Source organism: Sceloporus undulatus, chromosome 3 (assembly GCF_019175285.1).
Source record: "Sceloporus undulatus isolate JIND9_A2432 ecotype Alabama chromosome 3, SceUnd_v1.1, whole genome shotgun sequence".
NCBI classification, from domain to species: Eukaryota; Metazoa; Chordata; class Lepidosauria; order Squamata; family Phrynosomatidae; genus Sceloporus; species Sceloporus undulatus.
Genome location: NC_056524.1, coordinates 127,626,474 through 127,651,734, shown reverse-complemented (window position 1 = coordinate 127,651,734; position 25,261 = coordinate 127,626,474). Strand labels below are relative to the sequence as shown.

The following is a 25,261-nucleotide window of genomic DNA, read 5'->3' as shown; positions in this document are numbered from 1 at the left end:
ACAAGTTGCTATATGCACACATGTGAGGCCATGTGGATGCATTCATGGGGGCAGATGGATATGATTTGCTGCTTCTGCTGAACTTAACACAGAAAACAGGACTGGGGATGTTTTCTTTAGAAAATAATAATTGGGACAAACAAATCTGTTTTTAAAAAATGAGATGCTGAGGCTGCAATCTTACACTTATAGACATGGGAGTAAGCCCCACTGAACCCAGCAAGGATTCTGAGTAGACACAGAGAATATTGTGCTAATATTTGCTTGGATGTATTTCACAAAACTAGAAAGTTATCCTGGGTTTTATTTATTAACAAAGAAGATATATCTATTATCAGTGACACCGTGCACAAAAATACATTTGCACAGAATGGTGTATTGCGTCAATACAGAACCAGGAAAGGATGATTGGCAAGAGCTTTTCACACATCACTAACAACTCTGAGCAAGAAATGATCCCCAAATACTAAGCCGAATGTGGCATCTCTCAACATTCCCCTAAATAGACCCAAGTAAACACATCTAGCAAGGTAGAATACAAAGAATTCTACATCTGCATTTCTTGTGTGGACTGACATTCCAATGATCTGCTTTCAAAGTGCTTCATTGATTTATATTTGCAAAGAAATGAGAGGTGATGGGCATAACCAGCCATTGCATAATGATCACAATACCCTGAAGTCAGGTTAGGGAGAATGTTTTCATTGTGCCCGAAAGGTAGTAAGTCTAGAGTGGGAGGCTACTTGAGAGACATTGTGTGGAGGCAGGGCATGCCTGACAGAAAGTCCAGCAGATATATGTAAGGCATCATGGGATCACATCTCCTTCCATCATGTGGATGAAGGCAGAACAAGTGTTCTCTCTCAGGCCTAAGTATGAATGGGTGGCCTTGCTATGTATCCATCTGTCCACATTTAAGCACATTTGTGCCACTTTGATCTGAAGGCAGTTAATTGTCACTGTGCGTCTCACACTAAATGGCCTGTATCCAATCTCACTGACTCATCAGTGACCCATTTTATTGTATTGTTTGAATGTACATACAGTTGGCCCTTCTTATACACTGACTTTATATACGCAGATTCAGGCATCCACAGTTTGAAAATGTTAAAAAAGTATAAATTTCAAATATCAAATCCATTTTTTAAATAAGGGACACCATTTTGCTCTGTCATTATATTTAATGGGACTTGAGCATCCATGGATTTAGTTATCCACAGGGGATCTTGGAACCAAACCACAGCCTATAACAAGGGCCCACTGTATATGTTAGTTTACCAGGTTCCCATTGATTGTGTCTACTCTAAGGGTGTATCCACACTGCACACTTATAGTGATTTGGTACCACTTTAACTGTCATGGCTCCATCCTATGGAATCCTGGGATTTGTAGTTTGGTGAGCAACCTTGAATTCTCTCCGCTGCTGAGTGCAGAGTCCTCTCTCTGGAAGTATAGCAATGGCGCTTTCTCAAAGAGAATTCTGACCACTCCCTCACAGCAAAATACAAATTCCAGGATTCCACAGACTGGAGCTTTGGCAGTTAATGCGGTATAAAACTGCTGCAGTTATGTATGGTGATATCTACTGTGTCAGGTCTAACAATTGTATGTAGGCCAATAGGACTTGATTGTAGTTAAGTTTGCCTATACAATGAAGGCAAACACAAGCTTGTTAATACTCTAGGGGGGGAAACTGCCAGATTACATCTGCTCTAATACAACAGCTGATGTTCCACTTTAATTTGTATGAGTTATCCTTATAACTTCAAGGCCAGAACACAACAACATAAATGTGCTACCATGATACTAATAAGGGAGTGATTTTACTTGTATGACTTAAATGTTACAATTTACAGAGAAGTATGTTATCAAAAAGTGGATATTCCTAAATGTTCTGTAGTTCCAAACACAAACCCAACTTTATTTTTACAGGTTTTAAGAATACATTTTAAGAAATGTGCCTTTATACATGCTTTTTGATTTTCTTTTCTAGCAGTGCAACTATATGTGGGTAGAGGGGGGTATGGGGAAGAGAGCATCTCCCGTTTCTGTTTTAACAAACAGATAACCAGAGAAGAGATACATTGGAATTATGTCTGCATTCCTAATGGAATCTGATTTCTTTTTAAAAGTGAGCTACTTTTAACAGTAGTGGTAATAATTTAAAAAACCTCCACATTTTCTTTTGTGAAGGCGATTCTTTGCTTAGTAAATTCAACTGGCTTAAAATACATGTTACTTAGCTACTGATTCTAGGATATATTAATTCACTGGAAAATTCCTAAACTGAAATGAAAAGAGCCATACGAATACATCAAATTAACTGATAATCAAATGGCATATTGCAGAGATAATGCAGGCACAAATAAAGATGGCAAGATGGGTATGCCGCAGCCACAACTAAAGAAAGTCCATGAACTTGATCAGCCTAATGAAACAAGCCGACAAATGATCAGCCATCCAAGTGTTCTTGGATTCGGCCAATGGGATGATAATTAAATCTTTCCTTGCTGATCAGTCTACTATCAAAGTACACTTTCCTGGTTCTAGTACAGGAGTGAGCAGTTACAGAGGATGGGATGCTATATACACCCAGCTAGATTTAGGCCAAGGTTATTTCAAATTTTGAACCCTCTTCCCAGCCTAATCCAGGTCAGAGCACTCTACAACATGGTGGATTTCCCTCTCACATCCAAAGAAGGCATGAAAGGCCTTTTAATGTCCCAAACACCCACTACTACTGTAGGATGCTGGGAGGCACAAGCATGCAGCACCATTTAGTCCTGCCTACTCCTGTTCTAATAACACCTGCATGTAATATCATGATGGAAAAGTGTAGGCATCACTTTTCCATACTGAACTAAGGACAGGACCTCCATCCAACAGATGTCTGAGGAAACACACAAACAGGGTGTGGTAGTGAGGCCTCCCCCCTTTCATGGTTGTCTACAGTTTCAGAACATGGAGGTACCATTTAGCAATTACTGATAGAATTTTGCTCCACAAATTGCTTCTCACAATCATGGCGTTCTTCTGCATATTCTTAAGAACAAAGAAAGAAGCAAAGATCTGGGGTGGGGTGAGGGATGGACAGACAGACAAACTCATATTCTACGCAAACCCAGTTCCTTCCACTTCTCTAACCACTGATGGCACAGCAGTGGAGATGAATAGTGGCAGTTGCAAACTTTCTTATAGTAATAGCTAAATTGTGGTCCTGATATTTGATTAAAAAACCTGGTCATTGCTTTGTAGCTTTAATTTGGAAAAAAATATTTTCCTCTTCATTATGAACAATTAATAAATTGAAGTTAATATAAGAGGGGTGAGGCTGTTGAGATAAATTCACATAGATCTGGAAATAACCCTTCTCAGCTAAATGGCTGGTGATAGAAGCATATATGTAAATATAGACTGTTAAACATAGGAATGGGTTTCCCCCTCTCTTCTGTGAGAGGGAAACATTTCCAGACACTCATAGAAATATTCTGTTGTCTACACCTTTGATGTCTCTCTTCTCATTGGAGGGAATGGACAAACTACACTTGTTCAATGAGAGCCATTGGGCTATCACTGAGATGTTTAGCATCAGTTGTTCAAATGTTCAAATACAAAAGGTCACCAACCTCTTGTCGCATTCAGCTGACACCAACAAAGACAACATAGTATTTTGGAAATTGTCATAATTGGAGGTTACCTCATTCCCTAATCTCTTTGTAATGTTGAATTTTGTCCCACAAATGGTACAGTAACAAGTTTGTCATTTTACTTAAGTACTCAGAGCTGATATGTAAGCATTGGGAATGATCCAGCCAATTGAATTATTTTAATCCTAATTAATGTAAATAGGTGTAAATTAAACATATGCATAACTCTCCACATGGAAAGTAATAGAACTTAAATCCTTAAGTTTGGGTGGATCCTGTCTATCCTGCTGGCAGACAGCCTGAAAAAAATTGTACTTTCTATGTACCCTACATGGTGTAACTTTCACAGACACCAATATAAAATGTGTTCAGCAGTTATAGGCACAGGGCCAGGACTTGTGGATACAGCACCCTTTGATTCTGTGCTTTTTGTAGTATTTCATCTTTAAGAAACAACTCCTAGCATGTCAGGATAGATGACAAATCCTCACCAGCTGAGTATTTTAGATATTTGAGGTGAGCAAGACCTCTGGTATGGCTAATAAAAAAAAGTTGCTTAACAATTACAGTACAGGACTGTATGGACATGACTGAAAACTTCCTTCTGCACTGAATTATTTAGTTAGACTGTTACTATTTAACTCCCAAGGGAGCTAGCTGATACATTTCTTAAGATTTATAATGACTCTGTTGATTTGCCACTAGCTGGCTGGAGAGAGTGGCAGTTGTAGTTCCCCAGGAGGGTGCCAGGTTAAGGGAAAGCTGTTTGAGTAGCAATCTCTAGTTTCCCTAACTACCAAAATTGTCCAAACACGTACCAACAAAGACGGCCAGCCATTTCTTATCTGTCTTGCTGAAACAGTGATGATATAACATGCACTTCATTACATTTCCCTCCCATTAGTATATTTATAAGTCCACCTCCCAGAGTCTTTCCAAAAAAGGATTGCAGCATGGTCTATGTAATTATTTTAGCTTTGATGGATGTACATACAAGACAGCCTACTATTCTTTATTTGCTCTTTTCAAATGGTCAGACACATGAAGACAAGGTTCCTACTGAAGTGTCATCTTCAATAATACTGCCTCATCTCTTATAAGTGGAGGGGAAAGTAGTTACCTCTTACTAGATCACAATAACAAGTCCTTCTATTAGGCAGAAGGAGATGATCACCTCAGTCAGCAGACTGGTTAGATATATATAAAAAACAAAAAACAAAATAGCAGATGATTAGTTTGTTACTATTGAATTATTTTACTGCCAGGGATGGGAAGAGGTAGCTGTGGGATATTTGACTTTACATGCCAAAACAAACTGCCTCGCTTGGATTTTAAGCTTTACTTGGAAGGGAGCGGGGAAACCACTTGCTGCTCTTTCTCAGACATCAGGCTCTGACATTTACTGGCTGCTTGATGTGCTCCGTAAAGTCACTTTCTCTGCACACTTTGCAAACGCTTTGACCCTGCTCATTTATACCACTACTCTGGCCACCTAGCAAGCTCTGACTAGGGATGTAAAAAACATTACAGTACAAGTTGTACTGTCTTCCACTAGAAGGGGTATCTTGATATGTAACAACATGGAACCAAAGCTATTGTGCATTTTCCAATGATTTCTCACATTTTGGGATTATTTTTGCACACACACAAAAAGATAAATGTTTGAACAAAACCCACAGCAGTTTGTGCAAAGTACATTTCTCTGTTCGAATATATTGCATTTTGCAAAATACAGGTTGTCTCCTTTATTCAAATTCCTTGGGACTAGAAATTTTTTGGATTTCAGAGTTTTCTGGATTCTGGAATATTTGCATGTACATAATGAGATATATCGGAGCTGGGACCCACGTCTAAATAAGAAATTCATTTATTTTACACATAGCCTGAATTTTATACACAATAATTTTGTGCATGGAACAAAGCTGGTGTACACTGAGCTATCAGAAAGCAAAGGTGTCACTATCTCAGCCACCTACGTGGATGTTGAAATTCTGGATAAAAGAGACTCAACCTGTATAGTTTCTTCACACAGGATTTTTGTAGTTTGCACAACATGTACAAATTTCTTCTGCAAATGAAATTTTTGCAAAGATATCCTGAAAGGCATAGATTAGAGGAAGACCCCCTCTAAAACTGGCAAAGTGGTAAGAAAGCCTTTGAATTTCCCCCCCTTAGGTGGGCCTAAAAATAACTGAAGATTTACATCCCTATTTCTGACAAACTTTCACTAGCACAAGCAAGATTTATTATTACTAACTGAACTTAGTCCCATTTATTCTTCTTGAATTGAGGTTCTGTGTCTGGGAAACAGCAATTTGCTCTGAAATTTCTTGTACTAAACCAAAACCCACTTGTTTCCTGTTGTCCTTCACTTCCAATACATGGACTTTCATTTCAGTGGAGCTTAGCTACTGCACTCCTAAGCACCACTACACTGGAAATAAATGGTTGGTTCACACATACATGCTCAACACAACTGGCGGTAACATCAGCTGTTGGACCTGCAAATGTGAACAAGCCATCACACAAAAACAGGTCAGAAAGTTTACCACATTGCCCCCCCCCCAGTTCTGCTGCAAAGTAGCCAGTTCACACATTTGCTTGTCAGTCAACAACTGTTCAGTAATCAAATGATGAGAGAGCAAGTATACATGCACATCTGAATACTCTTTAACTTTCAAGTAACATTTCTTGGCTTAGTGAGGGTGGGTTTAACACAGCATTTCCTAGCATGCTGCCCTTGAGGTTTGTTGGATGACAAGTCCCACCATCCCCAGCCAGTGGCCATGTTGGTGGGGGCTGTAGTACAACTGGGAGGATGCCAGGTTGGGGGAGGCTGGTCAAACATATGTTCTACTATGTAACCAGGACAGATTTTTTAAATTGCTTCATCCTAGTCTAAAACAAAAAGAGAGTTATTTCACACAGAAACATTATTGATGCCAGCTTTGCAGATTTTTTTTTAAAATGACAGAAAAGAAAAACTATTTTTTAAAAAGAAAAATTTAAATTCTGGTAAGGACCTTAAAAGTCTGACACAATGATGAAGGGGGTAAATATGTAAAAATACCACCATATTTATTGCATAAGTGTGCTGAGAAATTCTTGCACTTCCAAGGGCTTCATTTACTTCCCTCCTCCTTCCAGTCCATATAGCTGGCCTTTGTGGATTGTTGATTACTCAACAACCTAGGATGGTGATATTCTGAAGTGTTTTGAGAGTTAAAAAGAAAGAAAGAAAGAAAGAAAGAAAGAAAGAAAGAAAGAAGCAGCAGCAGATGAAGTGGAGGTCCAGAAGACTTATTCTTTTCCAATGTGACATCCGGTCCTTGCAATAGCCATATTTCTTCAGGAGAGAGAGAAGAAAAAAAATTGTGATGGTTGAGAAAAGGTACAAGCCATAAATACTTTCAAAAGGATGCGGGTTAGAAAATAATGCCCGATCTTCTAGCATTATGCTGTTATCTCCCAGCTGAAGCTGACCGCTCTGTCCACACTGGAAAGCCAACTTCAGATGGGAGGAGAATTGTGGCACTACATTTCCTGCTTCTTTGTGTGTGCACGGGACAATGCGGAATGCCCCCTTTTGTGCTAATGCCATCAAAATGGGATTCAGCCCTGCTGAATTTGCTGTAGTTAAAAGAGACCCAGCTCTTGGTACTTCCGTACTTTTTCCAGGGAGGTGGGGGACAAGGTAGCATTTTTCAGACAAGCATGTGCCTCCGGCGGTGCAATGCCAAATGATCTGAGCGGGAAAAACTTCGGTCACAGTCTGCACACTTGAACGGCTTCACTCCCGTGTGTTTGCGGTAGTGCCTCGTCAGTTCATCTGAACGAGCAAACTTCCAGGTGCAGCCCTCCCAGGTACACTTGTATGGTTTCTCTCCTATGAGGCAAAAAAGGGGGAAAGAAGCAAGGAGGGAAGAAGAGAGAAATAAAATTTATATTGGTTTCAGAGCTATCTAGAAAACGCAGAGCTGCCGAAGAGAATGCATAAAAATTCAGCCATGTATCCAGTCTTCCCATAAATTTATATCACTAAGATTACTGTATAACTATGACAGGGTTCAGGACCACAGTGATCCTGCACTGGCAGATAGTAAACTATCCAGTATCCAGTACAATATAGTGTGCTGTTGAGCTTTATTGTTACTCGTTTAACCAAAGGAAGTATATGCAGACCCTATCTGGATCGTTTATTGAAACTTCCCTTCCCCCAGCCATTTTCCATCTTAAATTTGCCCCTTCCCCATGCAGGAACTAAAAACCAAAAAAGTCTCAAACAATAGCATTTTTGTTTAAGACAGGACAGGGCAAAATTAAGGGGAGCAAGATGTTATGGTGGGGAAAGTTTATGTTTCCACTCCCTGTGTAATGTGTTCTCAGTTTGGATAAGGCATGTGCACACTTACTTTTGTGTAAAGAAGAAGATGTGGCCTTATATACAAGAGGAATCAGCTGTGCATTCAACCAATTGCCATCATTAGACTCAGGTTAAGAGAGGAAATTGCAGGGAGAGTAATTTCAACATTGGCCAAAACTCAGCTTTTCCCCATCAGAGCCTTCGGAGTGAAACATTGGACAGCAACACCCATTATTCACTAGTTGCTATGTTGACAGGGGATGAGTCCAGCAATATCTTGAGAAACCAGATTGGGAAAATCTTGTTCACATCAATAAGCTAAGTAATTCTTCTTAACCCTTAACAAATAAAAACCAGGGGATAACTATTCTCCTGTTAAACCTTCTTGCTGGCTAGAGAATTTTCCTTTGCTTCCACTTTCTAACCTTTCTTGCCACATTCATGTTTTTTATTCAACCCAGATGCTGGTTGGACAATAGCTATGCAGTCCAGTTTTCTTTAATACAGTACAACGCGATACAATAATGCTGTAATCAACAGATAGATGAAAATTTCTACCATTAGGATTGTATGTGAAACAGTTGCTTCTGAGTGTGCCAGGTTTAATGAATGACCACAATGTGCTAAAAGCAACAACAGTGTGGACTGTGGCATTGCAGTGGTTCTCTCCCCCTTCCTCAATAAAGGTCAAATGTGAATAGACAGTTGGCTGTTTTATTCATATCTAGGTGACCATGGCATTGGATCAATTAGGCAGCTGGCAGCAAGAGAATGGGCAAGCACTGAGTCAGCGAGTGGCAGATGGCTTGCTATTGCTAAAGACAACATATTTTGCAATGTACTATAACATACCCTCACCACAAACAGCTGGCCAACCATGTCATACATAGATCCTCTCATTTGAGTTGGAAGAACGTCTACAGTCAGAAATCTGGGGTGGGGGAACTCTAAGGGAACCAGAAGCAACTGTTTCACATACAATCCTAATGGTAGAAATTTTCATCTATCTGCATGTAAGTAGTCTGATATGTTTAAACTAAAATTATTTTAAAAACATAGATATATATCTCCTTATATATCTCAATGGAATGGAAGAAGATCCAGAATTTCTAGGCAGAAGTCAAAACACAGGAGGAGAGGCCACTTTTTATTGAAACTCATCTGGGTATGATTTTAGAATAAACACATGAGAGTAATGTATGATGAAGATGCCACAAGTGAGCTTTTTTAAATAATGTTTTTCTCTCTTAGCTTGAGGATATTACTCTTTTTGTATTAAAATTCCCAAGCAGTTTAGGTGGTTACAAAAAGTGCAACTTTCCTAGACTCTGCACTTCTCTCTCTTTCATGTATTCATTCAGTCTATCTAGGATGTATATATGAAGAGCCTGACTAGATCGGACAATGGACTATCCACTCCAGAATCTTGTTTCCAACTGTGGCAGGCTAGGAAACTCACCAGCAGGTCAGAAAGGCTATATACCTATTCATCATCCAACAAGCAAGGATACAGGACTCTGCCCCTGCACATGGATGTTCAATGTTGTTAAAATGGGTAATATTTGTCAGCAGTCATCCTATCCATGGATTTATCTAATGTTAATGGGTCATTCCCATGTTGCTATTGTTGTTTCGTGAATGAATTCTAAATGCTAACCATGTACCTAATTGCATATTTCTCAATTTGTATAAACCATGGGAAGGGGGTTTGCTGTCAAACGCCTTTAAATTCTCTTCGAATTCTTCAATAATGGGCTAACTGCCAGATTGACAGCTATTTACGGGATTTTCCCATTCATTAAAGGCAGCGGCAGAAGCACAAATTGACTACAGGATACCTACTGCCTATCCATGATGTGGTGTGATAATATTCATCGATTACAGTGTCAATCCCACTTCTATCCCAGAACCATTCAATAATCTCCAAAGGGAGGGAGAAAAACTGGGGCGGGTTACAAACCGCCATAAAGTACGTATTCACTACGTATTAGGGTTAGGAAGGGGCGGTGCTTCCGCATCCCCCCTAACCCTAGTATGTAGTGAATACGTACAATATGGTGGCAGCCGTTCCACACGGCCGCCGCCATATTGACGTAGTGGACGCTGTGTGTCCGCACATTGCGCAGCGCTTATGACGTTGTGAGTGCGCCATTGGCACCTTGTGGCATCATAACTGCGCTGCAGGAAGAAGCTCCATTTTGGAGCTTCTTTTTTGCTCTGCGTGGGAGTCGCACGGTTTGGCTGCTGCAGCTCCCTCGCGGAGCAAACAGCAGTGCCAGCAGACCGCCGCAAAGCGGCGGTCTGTAACACATCTGGGATATTTTAAAAGCTATCGAACAGCCTGTCCCTGCCAAATTGGGGCAAGCTGGAGGTTATGTGGTGGTGATCATCCTTCTTCAACTCAGCATACGCCTACAAAGCCTTGTTTTGGGTCCTTGATGACTTCTTAAGCAAGCATTTCCTTACCCATATATTCCAAACACAGTTTTATTAATGCATTTTAAGTGCAATTTTTAATTCTGTTCTTTCAATTTACTGTATACTGCTCCAAAATCTTTGCGACAAAATGCTTTGCAAGTTTTAAAATGAATAAAATTCAGAGGAAAAGTCTTGAGATATTCCAAGCTCCTATAGCCTATCTTTGCTTGGCAGGTCTCTCTCCAACCCCACCCCCGGCAATGCAGATAAATGGAGCAGCAGCATCAACGCTCATAAGAATACAGGAGAGGCTGGTGCAGCAGAATAGTAGTATTTTATTTCAAGAGGAATCTTGGAAAGAATGATCTTTGCATGAACTAACTGGTATACCTCACTAAGATTCAATGACTTTTTCAATGAAGAATAGATTGTGTGTAATAATAAATTACTAATTCTGAGCACCAGTTTGAGGCTTTGCCTCACCTTTCATTCTATTCCTCTGTGTTATGGCCACAATCCAAAATATGTTTTTGTTGCCAACACAGGGGATTTGGAGTTCTTAGATCTGTGCTGAATAATGGGCCATATGTTTCATTTTCCATTACCAAAAGTTTCTCCTGTGGCCATTTCTTCTAATGCAGCGATAGGGTCCAATGGTTAGAATGCTCTTTTTTTTCCTTGATGAGCTGCCACACTGGATTTTCTAGGAATCACAGAAGGCCTCCCAAACAGCTGATTTTCTGCCTAGAAAATAATGCTGCATGATGGGGGTGAGCTCCTGTTACTACACTCAGCTTCTGCCAACCTAGCAGTTCAAAAGCAGGCAAATGCAAGTAGATAAATAAGTACCACTTCAGTGGGAAGGTAACAGTGTTTGGTGGAGTCATGCTGGCCACATAACCACCAGACAACACTGGGTCTTTGGCTTAGTAATGGAGATAGAGCACAGCCCCCTAAAGTTGGTTCTGACTAGAAATTCATGTCAAGGGACTACCTGTATCTTTATATGATCAAAATGGGCATTAACATCTCTCTCCCTCCTTGACTTTTCACTGTTAATATTCCCCAAGATCATCCTTTGACTTGAACTCTTATTTTCAAACTGCAGATTGAGTAAAGATAGTTATAGTTGGCAGCCAGAGGTTAAGCTATAATAAACCATAATTTGGAGCTTTGATTTTAACCCAAGGAAGATCTTAGTCATTTTTAGCGGCTATTTTTAATACAAATATTTAACATTTTCCCAAAACAAGCAGTGAACATGCTCACATACTGAACTCTTCATTAATTACTGTTGTTAAATGATTTTTCACCACACCCATCTTTTCCCCAAACTTGGTACAGCAAAACAAACCTTATACTTCAAGCATGACCTTGGGTCTCAACGAAATCTAATTAAACTACTTGGCCACCTAAACTACCAAATTAAATCCCAAAGGCAAATCTTTCTTTTATGCACCACTCTTCCATCCACTTGGCAACTAACTTGGATGAGAGTACCTAGAGAATAGCTGTACAGGTGACTAACTGCATTTTGGGTTTTGCCCAAAAACATGCAGTATTTGTGGGCAATAAAAATGTTTTCATGTGAATATATCTCCTTAATTTATATAACCGCCCAGGGTACATACATACAGCATTTTTGGCATTCTGTCTATTGAGGGGGACAATGAAATGAAGCAGCTGCTGCTTTTCCTTTGTTGATGGATGGTACACTTCTTGCTGCAAGAAAGGATTAAATCCTACTTCAGATGGCAAGAGAGTTGCTCCAGCACAGTTTTTCCTGCCTGCACTCCCCATAAAGGGAAAACTTTGAACATGTTGGATGATTCCACATTATTATAGATGCTTTCCACACCACTTTGCCACTTCCAAAACTGGGTTTTGCTGTTGTGGCATGGGCCTTCTCATGCTGGAACAGGAGGAATCCACTCACCACTAATGTAACATAAAAAGGCAATGTCATCAGTAGCACTAGAAACAATTTTCAGAGGTGTGTGCGTGCATGTGTGTGAATGTAAAGAAATGCTCTCGATATGTCTTAAAGAAGGTTCTCACCTATATTGTATGACAACATGGAGCATATCCATCTATCCTGGGACCCAAAAGCATGTCTAATCAACTCAGTGGGGCTTCAGCCTTATGATGCAGATTCTTATTTTCATATGATCTATGCATGATGAAGCCTGCTTCTATTCCCTTAATCAGGAGAACAGACATAAACAATGTGGTGCTCAGTTGTTATTCTTGTCAGATAAAAACACAAAGGTTATGTCAAACTGACTCTCTGAAATGTGAAGGTAAGAAAAACATAAGACAAAGGCATTCCTCACTGATGTAAATAAATAATAAATAATAATAAAGTTTTTATTTATATACCGCACCTTCCATAGATCAGGGCGGTTTACATAAATTACAGTACGCGTACAATAGTTAAAAACAACACCATACAATATACAAAAAAATAAAATAAAACCAGCAAAAGCCCCAGTAGCCCATTTTAGACTATTTTATTTATTATTTAGACATGTAGATAATGGAGTGCCCACAGGTGCATGTTGAAAGCTTCACAAGGTAATGTTATATGAAGAGAACTCCCATAAGGTCCAGATAATTTCAAACATGCTATCAGAAACCCATAAAAAGGAGGGATGTGCTCAGATAGCCATTTTGAATTTACAACCACAGCACCTCTATGAAGTTGTAAAATCATGTAGAAATCATACCACTGTTTGCACATGAGAACTGCATGAAAGGTATACATTCAACCTAAGGCTAACTGATTGTCACAACCAGACTACACCCATGTAGTCAATGGGAATATGGTAAATTAATAAAAATGTCAGTTCCATTAATCCAATGGGTTGACTCAAGCAGGGAATGACTATTGGATTTAGGTTTCCAGAATCATCACAAACGACTGAATCTTGAGTCACTGGTAACATAAATCATCTTAAATTCACATATGTAAATATGTGATACATGTGGATGGAGTGAGTCATCATACCTGTTTACAGAAGTAATTAAACTCTGGGCCTTTGATGCTGCAGTAATAACACAATATGCAAATATAGGGTATCTTTAATGCACATACATTAGGCAAACTTCTGGAACCTTTTCCTCCTCCTCCTGCTCCTCTTTAGTTATGCCCTACCTTTTTCCTAAAATTGGGACTCATAGCATCAAAGAACAGAATGGCATATTCATCATAAAGCATTGTTGTTCTTGGGGGCATAGTGCCAGAAGGTATAATGGTGAATTTTCTTCCTTTTTCTATCATTGACTCATAATTGACTTAGGCAAGTTATGAAATGGTGAACAATAAATCAGGAAACTAAAGGAAGATTGCCATGCTAGTCTCCTGGTGGGAAAAGAGTCATTCCTACCTTCAGGGTTAATTCTTTTCCTAGTCCCATCTTTCCTCATGTTATACTCCTTTCATCTTCTTACAGACTACCTGCAATCTGCTAACATGCAGAAAAAGTGAGGAAAGGTGTCTCCAAGGCTATGGTGAGGATGTTGAAGAAACAGGTTCTAGTCAATGGTGAAGGGAATCCAAGCAGCGAATGTGATTCAGCAAGGCTGGCTCAAGATATTTAGTGCTCCAAGAAGCTGGCATAAAATGTATATCCCAGAATCCTTTGAAGTAACACAGTAGATACTGGAGCACAACTCATAGATTTATCCAGCTTTCACAATACTCCTAGAAACAGGGCTGTTCAAAGTAATGGCTGTTTGGTTTGTGAAGTTGAAGACTTTCACGGCTGGCATCCATAGTTTTTTGTGGTTTTTTTAGGCTAAGAAACCATGTTCTAGAAGACAAATAAAGAGGAACAAACTTTTCTAGAACATGGCCTCATAGCCCAAAAAACCCACAAAAAGCTATGGCTGCTTGGTTGTTTATTCAGTTGGGCTGCAGGATGGGAAGAAGCCTTCCAAAAAGTCCAGGAATGAGAAGGGCTGCTATGAAGGAACTAGACAAGATCTTCAAGTGTAAACTGACTATCAAAGTCAGAACTGTCAATGCCAGAACATGGCCACATAGCCCCCAAAACCCCACAAAAAACTAAAGACAAAATATTTTGCATTTCTGTGTTTTTTGCTCTAGAATGCAAATTAACCCCTTTTTCATTAATATAATTATTATTCTTGACAAACATGATAATATGAGATGCTGAATGTTTCTGATTAAATCCAAAACAAATCAGCAACCCTGGAAAATTGCAGGCTTGGATGTATTTTGTATAACACTTCCGTGTGAAACTACCTTTAAGGATTCTCGATACTATCACTCAAATTACCGCTTCTTCCAAGTCATAAGTGAAAACAACATTAATCCATATAATGTCAAGTCTATTTCCTAGCTACTACTAAAACACGGTGAAACAAATTCCTTGAATCATATTATAAAAACTATATAACTATATATTCACCATTCAAGAATCTGTATTCCATTTTAAAGATAAAGCTACTAACCTGGCTGTTTGCTCTGATATTAAGTGGCAAGCATGTCTCAAACCACACCTGTCTGGTTACAACCTACATGCAAAGGGATTAGTTCTGAGAGCTTCCTGTTGAGAAATACTGTACTGGACAGTTGTGTCAAGATTACCTGGAAAGCTACTTTTATTGCTGTTCCCAATAAAAATATGTCCTGACATCTAGCCAGTTACAACAGCTTATTTTCTGGGGAAGCTAGTATCTACAGCTAAGAATTCTTTGATCAAAAGCTAATTCTTACTGGCTAGTCACCCAGGAAAGGAGCATTGCAACATTTTATGCTCCGTTGAGTCAGACAAAACAAGATTAAACATGATACTGTCTTGAAAAATACAGTGGTTGAAACCAATTCTCACGTGAGTGGATTTCTGGTTGCCCAAAATAATGTTCTATCCTCCTGCAGCCCTCAGAACTCTGCTCTAAGGGGACCCTTAAACCCCCAGAGAGATGGAAAGATGGAGTGACGCTAGTAGGGACTGGGAAACGGCATTGCCCCATGAAAATTCTGCAGCTGAAATTCTCCTTCAGTCCCAAAAGTTATAGCATTGTAGAAATCACTCACATCTCAAACTCTTCAATTTGTTGTCTTTACATTCCTTTGGTAACTGTGCCTTTCCCTTTTCATTCAGTGCCTAAACTGTATTTCTAGATGCTCCACATTTTAAATTATTGAAATGCTAGAAATTTGGGGAGTAAATGAACATTTCATTTGGGGAACAGAATTCTTATTGTGGTGGGGGCAACTCTCTCCCACCAGCTATACTGCTGGCCCTTCCTCATTCCATTGACAGAAACTGTCCTGTTAACAGGAGGTGGTGCCTGGAATATTATTTTATTTTAAAACCTGCATGCTTGTTGTTGTGTGCCTTCAAGTCATTTTTGACTTAGGGCGATTTAAGTTTATTTATCATTAATTTTAAAATTACTAAAAATGTACTATTACAACATACTAGTTATGTATGAAAGTGCCTTCAAATCATCTGTAGACTTCTGGCTACCCCACTTGGAGATGGTTTGCCAATGCCTTCCTCTGAAATATAGCCTACAGCACCTGGTACTCTCTGGTGGTCTCCCATATAGGTACTAACCAGGGCTGATTCTGCTTAACTTCCTACATCATTCAGGATCTGGCGCCATTAAGGTATTTAGCCCTGGTAATAAATAATGTATTATTTTTAAATTATTTTTTTAAAAAAAACTTTAAAAGTTGAAAAATGGCCAAACCTTCCCTCCTATGTGATAGTAAAACAAAATTATTTAGAAGTAATGAGTAGCTATTACAAAAAAAGAAAAAAAGAAGAAGCTAAATTAGGAGACTTTTATTTCATTGTCTCTAAATATCTTCAATTATCAGGAAAATATAGAAAGGATTTCAGTGATAATGTGCTTTTGGGCATTATAAACCTATCCCTTATTAAGTTATTCCCTGCTGAACAGAACATTTGAGTAGTCTTGCAATTGATACAACCACAAAAAAGGATATTTTTTGGTACCTAAGCTTTAAGTGTATTTCACAAGTGGTACATGCAGATGGGAAGTGAACCTCTGTGGACTGGAGCAACTGCCCTGTGCACAGAGTAAGATTTGCACCCATGTACTGCTGCAATGTGGTTTGTTTGCATGTTCAGAGGCTATAGGCAAAAGTACATCATAGAATCATGGTATAAGAAACACAGCATGAATTACAGCGTCAGCTGGCTATAACTTGACAAAATGATTCACTGCCATTGGGGTATTCAACTAGTGTGGGGCAGTTGTTTGAGTTTTCTGCTGAACAACTACTAGTGCTGGTCCTACTATCTGGTCATGTAGAGTGGCTGGTAGCCTATTTTGATGGCACTAAAGGGTAGCGATGAATGATGTTACTTATTTTGCCATTCATACTTATACATGAAAGAGTTTCTGGTTGTTTGCCATGATCACATTGCTAGCTTTAGACACTATTGCACTTTGACTTCAGTAAGAGAAGGGGCATTTTCTGTTATGCCCCAAGCAGCAAAAAATCTTGACCAGGCCCTGAAAACTATCTTACTAAAGGAAACTGCCTGAAAAATGACTACACAAGGTACAAGTATGTCCAGTGGCTTTTAATGTTATCCTGATCAGCTCAGTGGGTCATGAAGAGGTAAGTTAGATTTGTGTAGTTTAATGATGTCCGAAGCGAATTGCAATCTGTGAAATATATATTAAGAACAGTTCCCATACAGCTGTACAGCTTAGTTCTTCATCTTGTCCTAGGAATGCATGTGGGCTGCAGTTCTAGAAGGCAAAAAATGAAGCAATAACCTGGACTTTAGGGAAATCCTATTCTTTGAACATAATGAAATCATCAGAATTCCCGTGTGCCACACACGCAGACATAAACACACACATACTACTATTTAAAAGGCCAATGGTCAGTCCAGCAAATCTTTTCATAACAATTAAGAGACTATGCACAATTGAAGGACGGCTTTCCCCCAGCACACTGTTGTGGGAGTATAAATGTGGGAATCTTTCTTTCTGGGCACCATGTTAGACCTACAGCATAGAGCAATAATTCTTCAGAGAGTTTGCATATAAAATCATGTATACTATATTGTCACATCTTTATAAAAACATATGCATATTCAGTGGTACAGAACACTAATTAATTTGCATTTAAAATCTAATGGAAAAAAATGGGTTCACTGCTTTTGAAGAAATTTATTTCTACAACAGGGGGTTGCCTTACTTAATTGCCATACACAGGCTTACTAGCTGTTGATAGGCAAAATGCTAGTCATTGCCCCTTTCCCCAACATCCTAGGCTGCATCTGCACTGCAGAATTAATGCAGTTTGACACTGCTTTAACTGCCACGGCTCAATGCTATGGAATTCTGGGATTTGTAGTTTTGTGAGATATTTAGCCTTCTCTGTCAGAGAACTCCTGTGCCACAACGAACTACAAACCCTAGAATTCCATAAGATGGAGCCATTGCAGTTAAAGCAGTGTCAAATTGCATTAATTGTGCAGTGTGGCAGCAGCCCTAGGACATGTCTACATAGACCAATTAAACTGGTTTGACCCCCCCCCCACCCGCATCACAACCTATCTACATTAGGCAGGGTCAAATCCCTGATTCAAATGCATACTATCTTCACAACATGAGACTAGTTTCAAACTGAATTTGCCCCATCCCTTCCTTATACTGGTGTAGACTGTGGCTCACTCATTTCAAATTGGGTATAATCTGTACAGAATATAAGGCTAGATTAGGGTGATTTTTCCCCATATCGTAGCCCATAAGCCTAAATCATACTGTTGGTCGATGTTTTCCATACCTACTCTTCAGAATTAGGCAAAATCATAACCATTCAGAATGGCATAGATCATTATTGATCACCCATTCTCTATTTATTATGGTAAGTGACTTGAGAACAGACACTGATGCTCTTATTGGTATTGTCTATTTCATGGATTCTGGTATTGTGTTCTATCCAGTTGCATTTTGTTGAACAGGCAACAAACAGCCAATTCACCAGAAATAAAGTTTGTAGTTAATAGGATTTCTTTTTTTAAATATTCCACTGATAACCCAGGGCACCGTGGCACTCATAGCATAAAATCTCTCCAATGTGCATACTCCAGTTTTAGAAAAAGATGTAATAAATGACAAAATTGCCATCCTTTACAACACCTCAAGCAGCTGCCTTGTTGTGCCGTGGGATGTAAAGACATACATGTATAGAAAGAGGTGTTTGATATACTGTACTACAAAGTTTTATACAAATTGTTGCGTGGAATCTCTGGGTGTTGGCATTTCTGCCTCAAAGAAGTAAAGACTTGAACTTGATGATGTAACCTTTCAACCTGGCAAGGTTGTTGTGGGACAAAGTGCTGCTGCCTGTGGCCTCAATGAATGCATAACTTTTGCTGGAAAGAAAGCCAGAGAGTCTACAGAATGAAGACCAACCCTTAAAGGATTAGCTAGTGAGAATGACTTGTCTCCATTCTGTCAAATGATGGGATTACTGGGCAAGTAAATTTCTATAAGGTAGAGCAGACAAATAGTATTAAACCATTCTTAAGAAAACAAAAGGCACTGAATGGCGCGTAAAGGTCACAGAACAAGTAGAACTTATTTTTCATGTCTAAATCATAGTCTTACCTGGGCTTCCAACTATTCAAAGGGGAAAAAAATGAACAAAGGCTAATGACAGGTGCCATTTCTTATTCAAATAATATCTGGGGTAACATTGGACTCTGAGGAATGCAGAGTTTGAACAGGCTCAGACTAAACAAAACGACACAGTTCTCTGCCACCCTCTCCTCTGCAGGTGTCTCATATTTATTAAAAAGGAAACACCTGAGACTACAGGATAGACTAGTAGTCTCACAGGTACAGGGCGGCATTTCTAACACGCTTAGGTATGCCTGCAAGCACAGTTCATGAGCCCAAATTGCTACCACATATCATAGGAAATGAGCTCCATTGAGAAAGCTATTCACTGAACATGATCAATCTATCCCAAACAATATTATAACACTTCTAGGCTATACAGTCCTGTACTAAAGACTGTATTTAATCCATTTTCTCTCCTGTGGATTCTAAATTTGGTTTTATATGCTAAAATGTTTTATTTTCAGGTGGCAGGTTTTGCTTGGTCTTTTGTTCTGCTTATTTACTACTGCAGTTGTTTTATGGTCATCTTTCTTGTTCAAAGTCTTACCTCAGCCTCAGCATCACTATGCCACTTGATTATGTCTCACTGAATCCTTCATGGAGGCATGTATGGATACACTGCATCTCACATCCTAAGTGCCAAGACCTAGCTCTATGATTTTTGTCACAAGGAAATACAGTTATCCCTCCATATCCATGGATTCTTTATCCATGGACCCAACCATGCATGGCTTGAAAATATTCTAAAAGAATATAAATTCCAAAAAGCCACCTTTGATTTTGCCATTTTATATAAGGGGCACCATTTTGCTGTGCCATTGCATTTAATGACACTCGAGCATCCACAGATTTGGTATCTGTGTAGGGGTCCTAGAACCTAAACCCAGTGCATACCAAGAACCCACTGTAAAAGCTTACAAGGGTGTGTATTTCACAAACATTACACAGTAATATGCTGTGTACAGTGAAGGACTAAATTAATAAAACTACACTAAGAAAGAATAAAAGTGCAGAGTTAAGCATCTTCATTCTTGCAAAGTATTTCAATTTTAGGACTGTTGTGTAAGAAAAATGAATGTGTCCTGATTTCAATTATGCATGACTACTTTTAGTTTCCACACTGAACTTTGGTATGATCTTTCTCCTTAATCATCAGGTTGTATCTTTGTGTATGAACTGGCCCGGGGTCTGCGATCCTCAGGAGAGACCCTTCTCTCCATCCCACCACTATCACAAGCACGGTTGGTGGCCTTTTCTGTGGCTGCCCCTAGACTCTGGAACTCCCTGCCCAGGGAGGACAGAATCGCCCCTTTCTTGTTAGCCTTCCGCCGGCAGACTAAGATCTACCTGTTTAGACAAGCTTTTAAAACAAGGTTTTTAAAGCATAGGATGATGTTATATTGGTTTTATTTTTTATTATTATTATTTTAAAGTCTTTTTAAACATTTTAATCTTTTTAATTGTATTTTATTCTTTAATATGTAACTTGTTTTAATATTGTAATAACTTAATTCCATTTTAATGTACTATTTTGTAAGCTTTTAAACTATACTGTTTTTAATGTTGTGAGTCATCCTGAGTCTCAATTTTGGGGAAAAGGTGAGATATAAATAATAATAGTATGCTATAATTGCTTTTTCTTTTTTCTTTTTTAAACATCAAATTATTTATTTGATTATTTAGTTTTTTTTGTGGGGTCATCATACTGCATACCCACTCTTTTCCAGGCAAGCATTCTCTAAAGATGCCAGCCACAGATGCTGGCGAAACGTCAGGAAGAAACTCTTCTACAACATGGCCACATAGCCTTAAAACCCCACAAAAAACTATGGATGCCGGCCATGAAAGCCACCGACTTCCTATTTGATTACTGTTTTTAGGATTAGAATTCATACCAAAAACAGTATCTGAGAATTCTAGGCAGGCTTGTAAATAGCCATTTGCCTGGTCCTCTGGGGCAAAAAGGAATCATCTCCAAGTGACCAGGCAAGGAAGGTGAATATTCTATGCATTTAAGTCGCAAATATGTCACAAGTGACTGCTTAAAACAAGAATAATGGTTTGTGGGATTTTAACTTCAGATGACATTTCAAGTCTGGTTATGGGCTTTGATAAATTTTAGTCCCAATCTCTTTGTCTCCAAAAAAATAAGGTCAAAGTCAGAAGTGACATATATGTGATACTAGTGAAAAGATGGACTGTATCAATTGATACAATTTTGTGAATGACCAAAATTGTGTACGCAGTATCCCTGCAGTATCTAATGAATAATCTGTGAAAATTGGGAGATAGGTACAGGCAATCCAATTTTCACAGATTATTCATTAGAAGACTCACTATTAGCAATCAGGAGACTATTAGCAATCATGCTGACAAAACACAGGTAATGTGGCCTGTCACAGTTTCTCCATTTGGAAGGAGACATTTTAATTCATAACCTATTCAAATTTTTCATTACTCATGGTGTTTCATGGCCACTGTTTCATACAGTTTTGGAGTGTGTTGGGCTGGGAAATGAAGAGTAGAATAATTTAATTATCTTGCATTTGTGACTTAGAATTTGTAACTGCTAGTAAGGTCATAAATTGTGTTTCCACAAGCAGTTTGTTATTAGAGTTTGCCCTCTAGTGGATTTTATGTTCATACAGTAAAATTGCTGAACTACTCTGAAAGTGAATATACTGGTGATGGGCAGTAATCAGTCCAAAGCATTTCCACTGCTGTATATAATTTCAACTTTCTCTGAACATTTCTGAACTACCATAAAAAGTGCATGCTCTGTAATGCTGTATTAGCAAAACTGGATGATTAAACCTATTACAACTTCAAGATTGTCACAGGAACTATCTGGTAATGGTTGGACTTAGGTAATGACATCGTCACTTCCCAAGCTACTGAATAACATTTTACTCGGAGAACCCATTCTGCCTGATCAACTCCTGCCATCTTTTTGGTTGAGAGGTTACTGGAGTAACTGGTATGTGTGTGTATGTATAGGGGGAGGTTAAACGGCAACCTGTGAGCATCTGTTGATGTTTCTGCAATATCAGTTACATTGGCTACTTGGTATCCAGGAAGATGGAGACAAGCACTGAAATTACCAAACTCCCCCCTACACACGCATTTTCAATATCTTCCAATCAGAAAAACAAAAAGCAGAAGTTACTTTTCAGACTGCAGCTCTCAGAACCCCTCAACCAACATAACCAGTAGCCATGTAAATTGGACCTTGGGATCCATAGTTCAAAAAAGTCAATTTCCATATTTCCCTGTTTTTCCAAAACAAAACAAAAACCAGGAATCAGGGATGTTTTCTTGTTTAGAAATTTTAATCACGTAAATATCACATTGCGGTAATCAAAATCCCCTGAGCTACCATTTTACTATAGTAAATTGGTTACTTTATGTATGTGTGTGACTTCAAGTTGCCTGTTGATATATGGTGACCCCATGACTTTCATGGTGTTTTCTTATGCAAGGAATTTTCAGAAGTGGTTTGCCAGTTCCATTCTCTGGAATATACTAATTAATATACATTTGCTATTTATGCTGGAGTCAAGATTGGACAGTAATAAAATAGAGGAGTTGAAGGATTGGCATACCACCTCCACAGCCCTCTTTGCAACTGCACTTCACTTGGTTTGAGTTAGATGGAAGGCAAGTGGTACTCCAACAGTGATTTGGACAAGGGTCTCTCTTTCCTCATTCTTAATATGTAAAATAAAACATTGATTCTAGGCATGCGCAAATGTTTAAACATTTCTATGCCATTCCACTTCATTACGTATTTTGCAGGAATGGCTAATGGTGCAACCACAAACTGCATGAAGAGGTAAAATTATGCAAAATAATTTTCTGTGATCTTTTTCTTCCTATTCAAACTTGTTCTTCTTTGCGTGTCGGGATGTCATAATTCATTTATACATAGCCAATATCAGACACTAATTACCCTGGGTCATACATCAATAATTGATTCATTTCGCATTAGGCAAGAAAGTAAATGCTAAGATATGAAAGCAGGTTGAGATCAGGTCACAGAATATGTTCACAATCAGTACTGCACTTCTGAGAGAATTCCCAAAAGGCCCATGAAAAAACTGTGAATGTATTTTGTTTTGGACATTTAAACGACGGACAACCTGAGTTGTAGCAGAAAACTATTAAAATTTTAATATTTTGATTTAAGGCATCTGAGTCTTGCTGTTGTTGTTGTTGTATGAAAACAGAGATAACCCAAATGCTGCTAAACGTGGGCTTAACCTTGAGCACCTTGATGCCCAAGAGCATTTATGTGGAACAGGTTACTGCCCATAAATAAAATGTATAAATGCAGTTGATTAAAAGGATGATGACAGCCAGTGGTGTAGTGTAGTATAGTGATTTGAGCATTGGCCTGTGACTCTGAAGACCAGGGTTTGATTCCCTGCTCAGCCATGGAAACCTACTGGGTGACCTGGGGTGAGTCACACACTCTCGGCTTCAGAACACTCTGTGATAGGTTTGCCTTATGGTTGCCATAAGTTGGAAATGATTTGAAAGCTCACAACAACAACAATGGCAGCAGCAATGGGACCATATAGATCCCATAATGTTTCTTTTCATGGGTTTTTCCCCAGCAAGTTCATCTTGTAGGATACAATAAATTAGAACAAAGCTGTATTATGAAGTCTGTGGTGCCTGCAGTACAACTCCAAAATACAAAACCCTGTGGCCATGTATATATTACACTCCTCACACAAAATTATGCTCCTCCAAAAGCAGTACAAGTTGCTATAGTTAGCAACATCCAGGCCTCCAGAGAACAATGAAAAACGTTTTGTTACTGCATTGTCATATGAAGCCGTTAGAACCCACAGGGTTCCCAACCAGTTGATTCAGGTTTCTTTCCCTTGGTGCAGCCATGGGGAAATTGTGACCTCTTTCAGGTTTTGTAAAATGGGGTGGGGCAAGCCACCATGGAGAGATACTGTGAGCATTTGCTCATCAAGAATACTGTGGGCTTACCACCTCTTACTGGCACAGTGCCTTCAGCCCTCACCTTTTCTGAGAGATATATGAGAAAAGACAATAATAACCCCATAGCTTTTGCCAGGTAACCCTGGGGTTCCATGGAGGCACATATCTTCTCACTTGTCAGTGAGAAGATGAGTGATAATGGAGAAGCTTCCTTGAAATATGGCTCATCTTCTCATTCCCAGTCCTCCCCAGGAATGTGCAGCTATGTGGAAATACTGGGTGTGTTGTAAGAGTTCACTCTTAGGCCAGCTATGGCTACAATGAACCATAGTAGGCCACAGAATTCTGCTCCATAGAATCTTCTGCAATACAAAATATACAAAATACCCTCATTTCCTTAGAAATTAACTATATGGACCAAAGGTGTCCTTGGTAGAACCATGCTGAAAAGCCACAAGCTTTAGAGAACGAGGAGTAAAGAGCTTTGATTAAAAGTATTCAGAGGAAAGAACACAAATGGAAATATAAAATCATAAGAGTTTATCACACACGGTGTTTCCGTTACCCAAACGTCATCAAATGGTGCAGAAGCATCAACAGTGTGATCATGCTGCAGGTGCTTCTAAAGTGGAACGGAAGTGTTAGCACCATGGAATCGCCAAGGAGTCTTCAGGGAAGCAGCCCTTATTATTAATCCATTAATAATTAGAAAAGGATTTCTACACTGACGATTCCATGGCGATAACTCTTCTGTTCCACTTTAGAAACGTTATGCATGATCACACTGGTGATGCTTGCACCCCATTTTGATGACGTTTGGGTGAAGAAAGAGTGACGTTTGATGCTCCGTGTGATAAACACCATAGAAACACAGAGTTGGAAGAGACCACAAGGACCATTCAGTCCAACTCCCTGTCATCCAGGAACACACAATTAAAGCACTCTTGATAGATGGCCATCCATTTATGAACTACTGTATTTCCCCACTAGGGTTTCAGCTGCTCTACTATCTCCATTAGAAGAAGAAATTTCTCCAATAGAAGAAAGTCAGTATGTTGAAAGGAATGTAGGACTGTGCAACCTGCTCTTCCCCCAACATACCCTGAGTCTGGAGCAGGCTGGGGAGCAGTAGAAGAGAGCAGTGAGATACAATCATGCCCCTGCTTCTCCATGAAGCATATGAGCAGTCTAAAGAAATGTAAAGACATTTACATTTTGGGAGAGAAAGAGA

The 25,261-nt window shown here is 39.1% G+C and overlaps 1 protein-coding gene across 8 annotated transcripts in view; it reads right to left on the bottom strand.

Annotated features, from left to right (window-relative positions):
* Positions 1–1,147: 1,147 nt before the first annotated feature.
* The window catches only part of KLF12 (Kruppel like factor 12), a 262,604-nt gene continuing 238,490 nt past the window's right edge, over positions 1,148–25,261 (bottom strand). For all 8 annotated transcript variants that reach the window (XM_042456792.1, XM_042456797.1, XM_042456796.1 and 5 more), the window contains one exon: positions 1,148–7,533. In XM_042456792.1, coding sequence (XP_042312726.1) covers positions 7,352–7,533 — 182 coding nt within the window. In that variant the 3' untranslated portion in view covers positions 1,148–7,351. The remainder of the gene's footprint in view (positions 7,534–25,261) is intronic.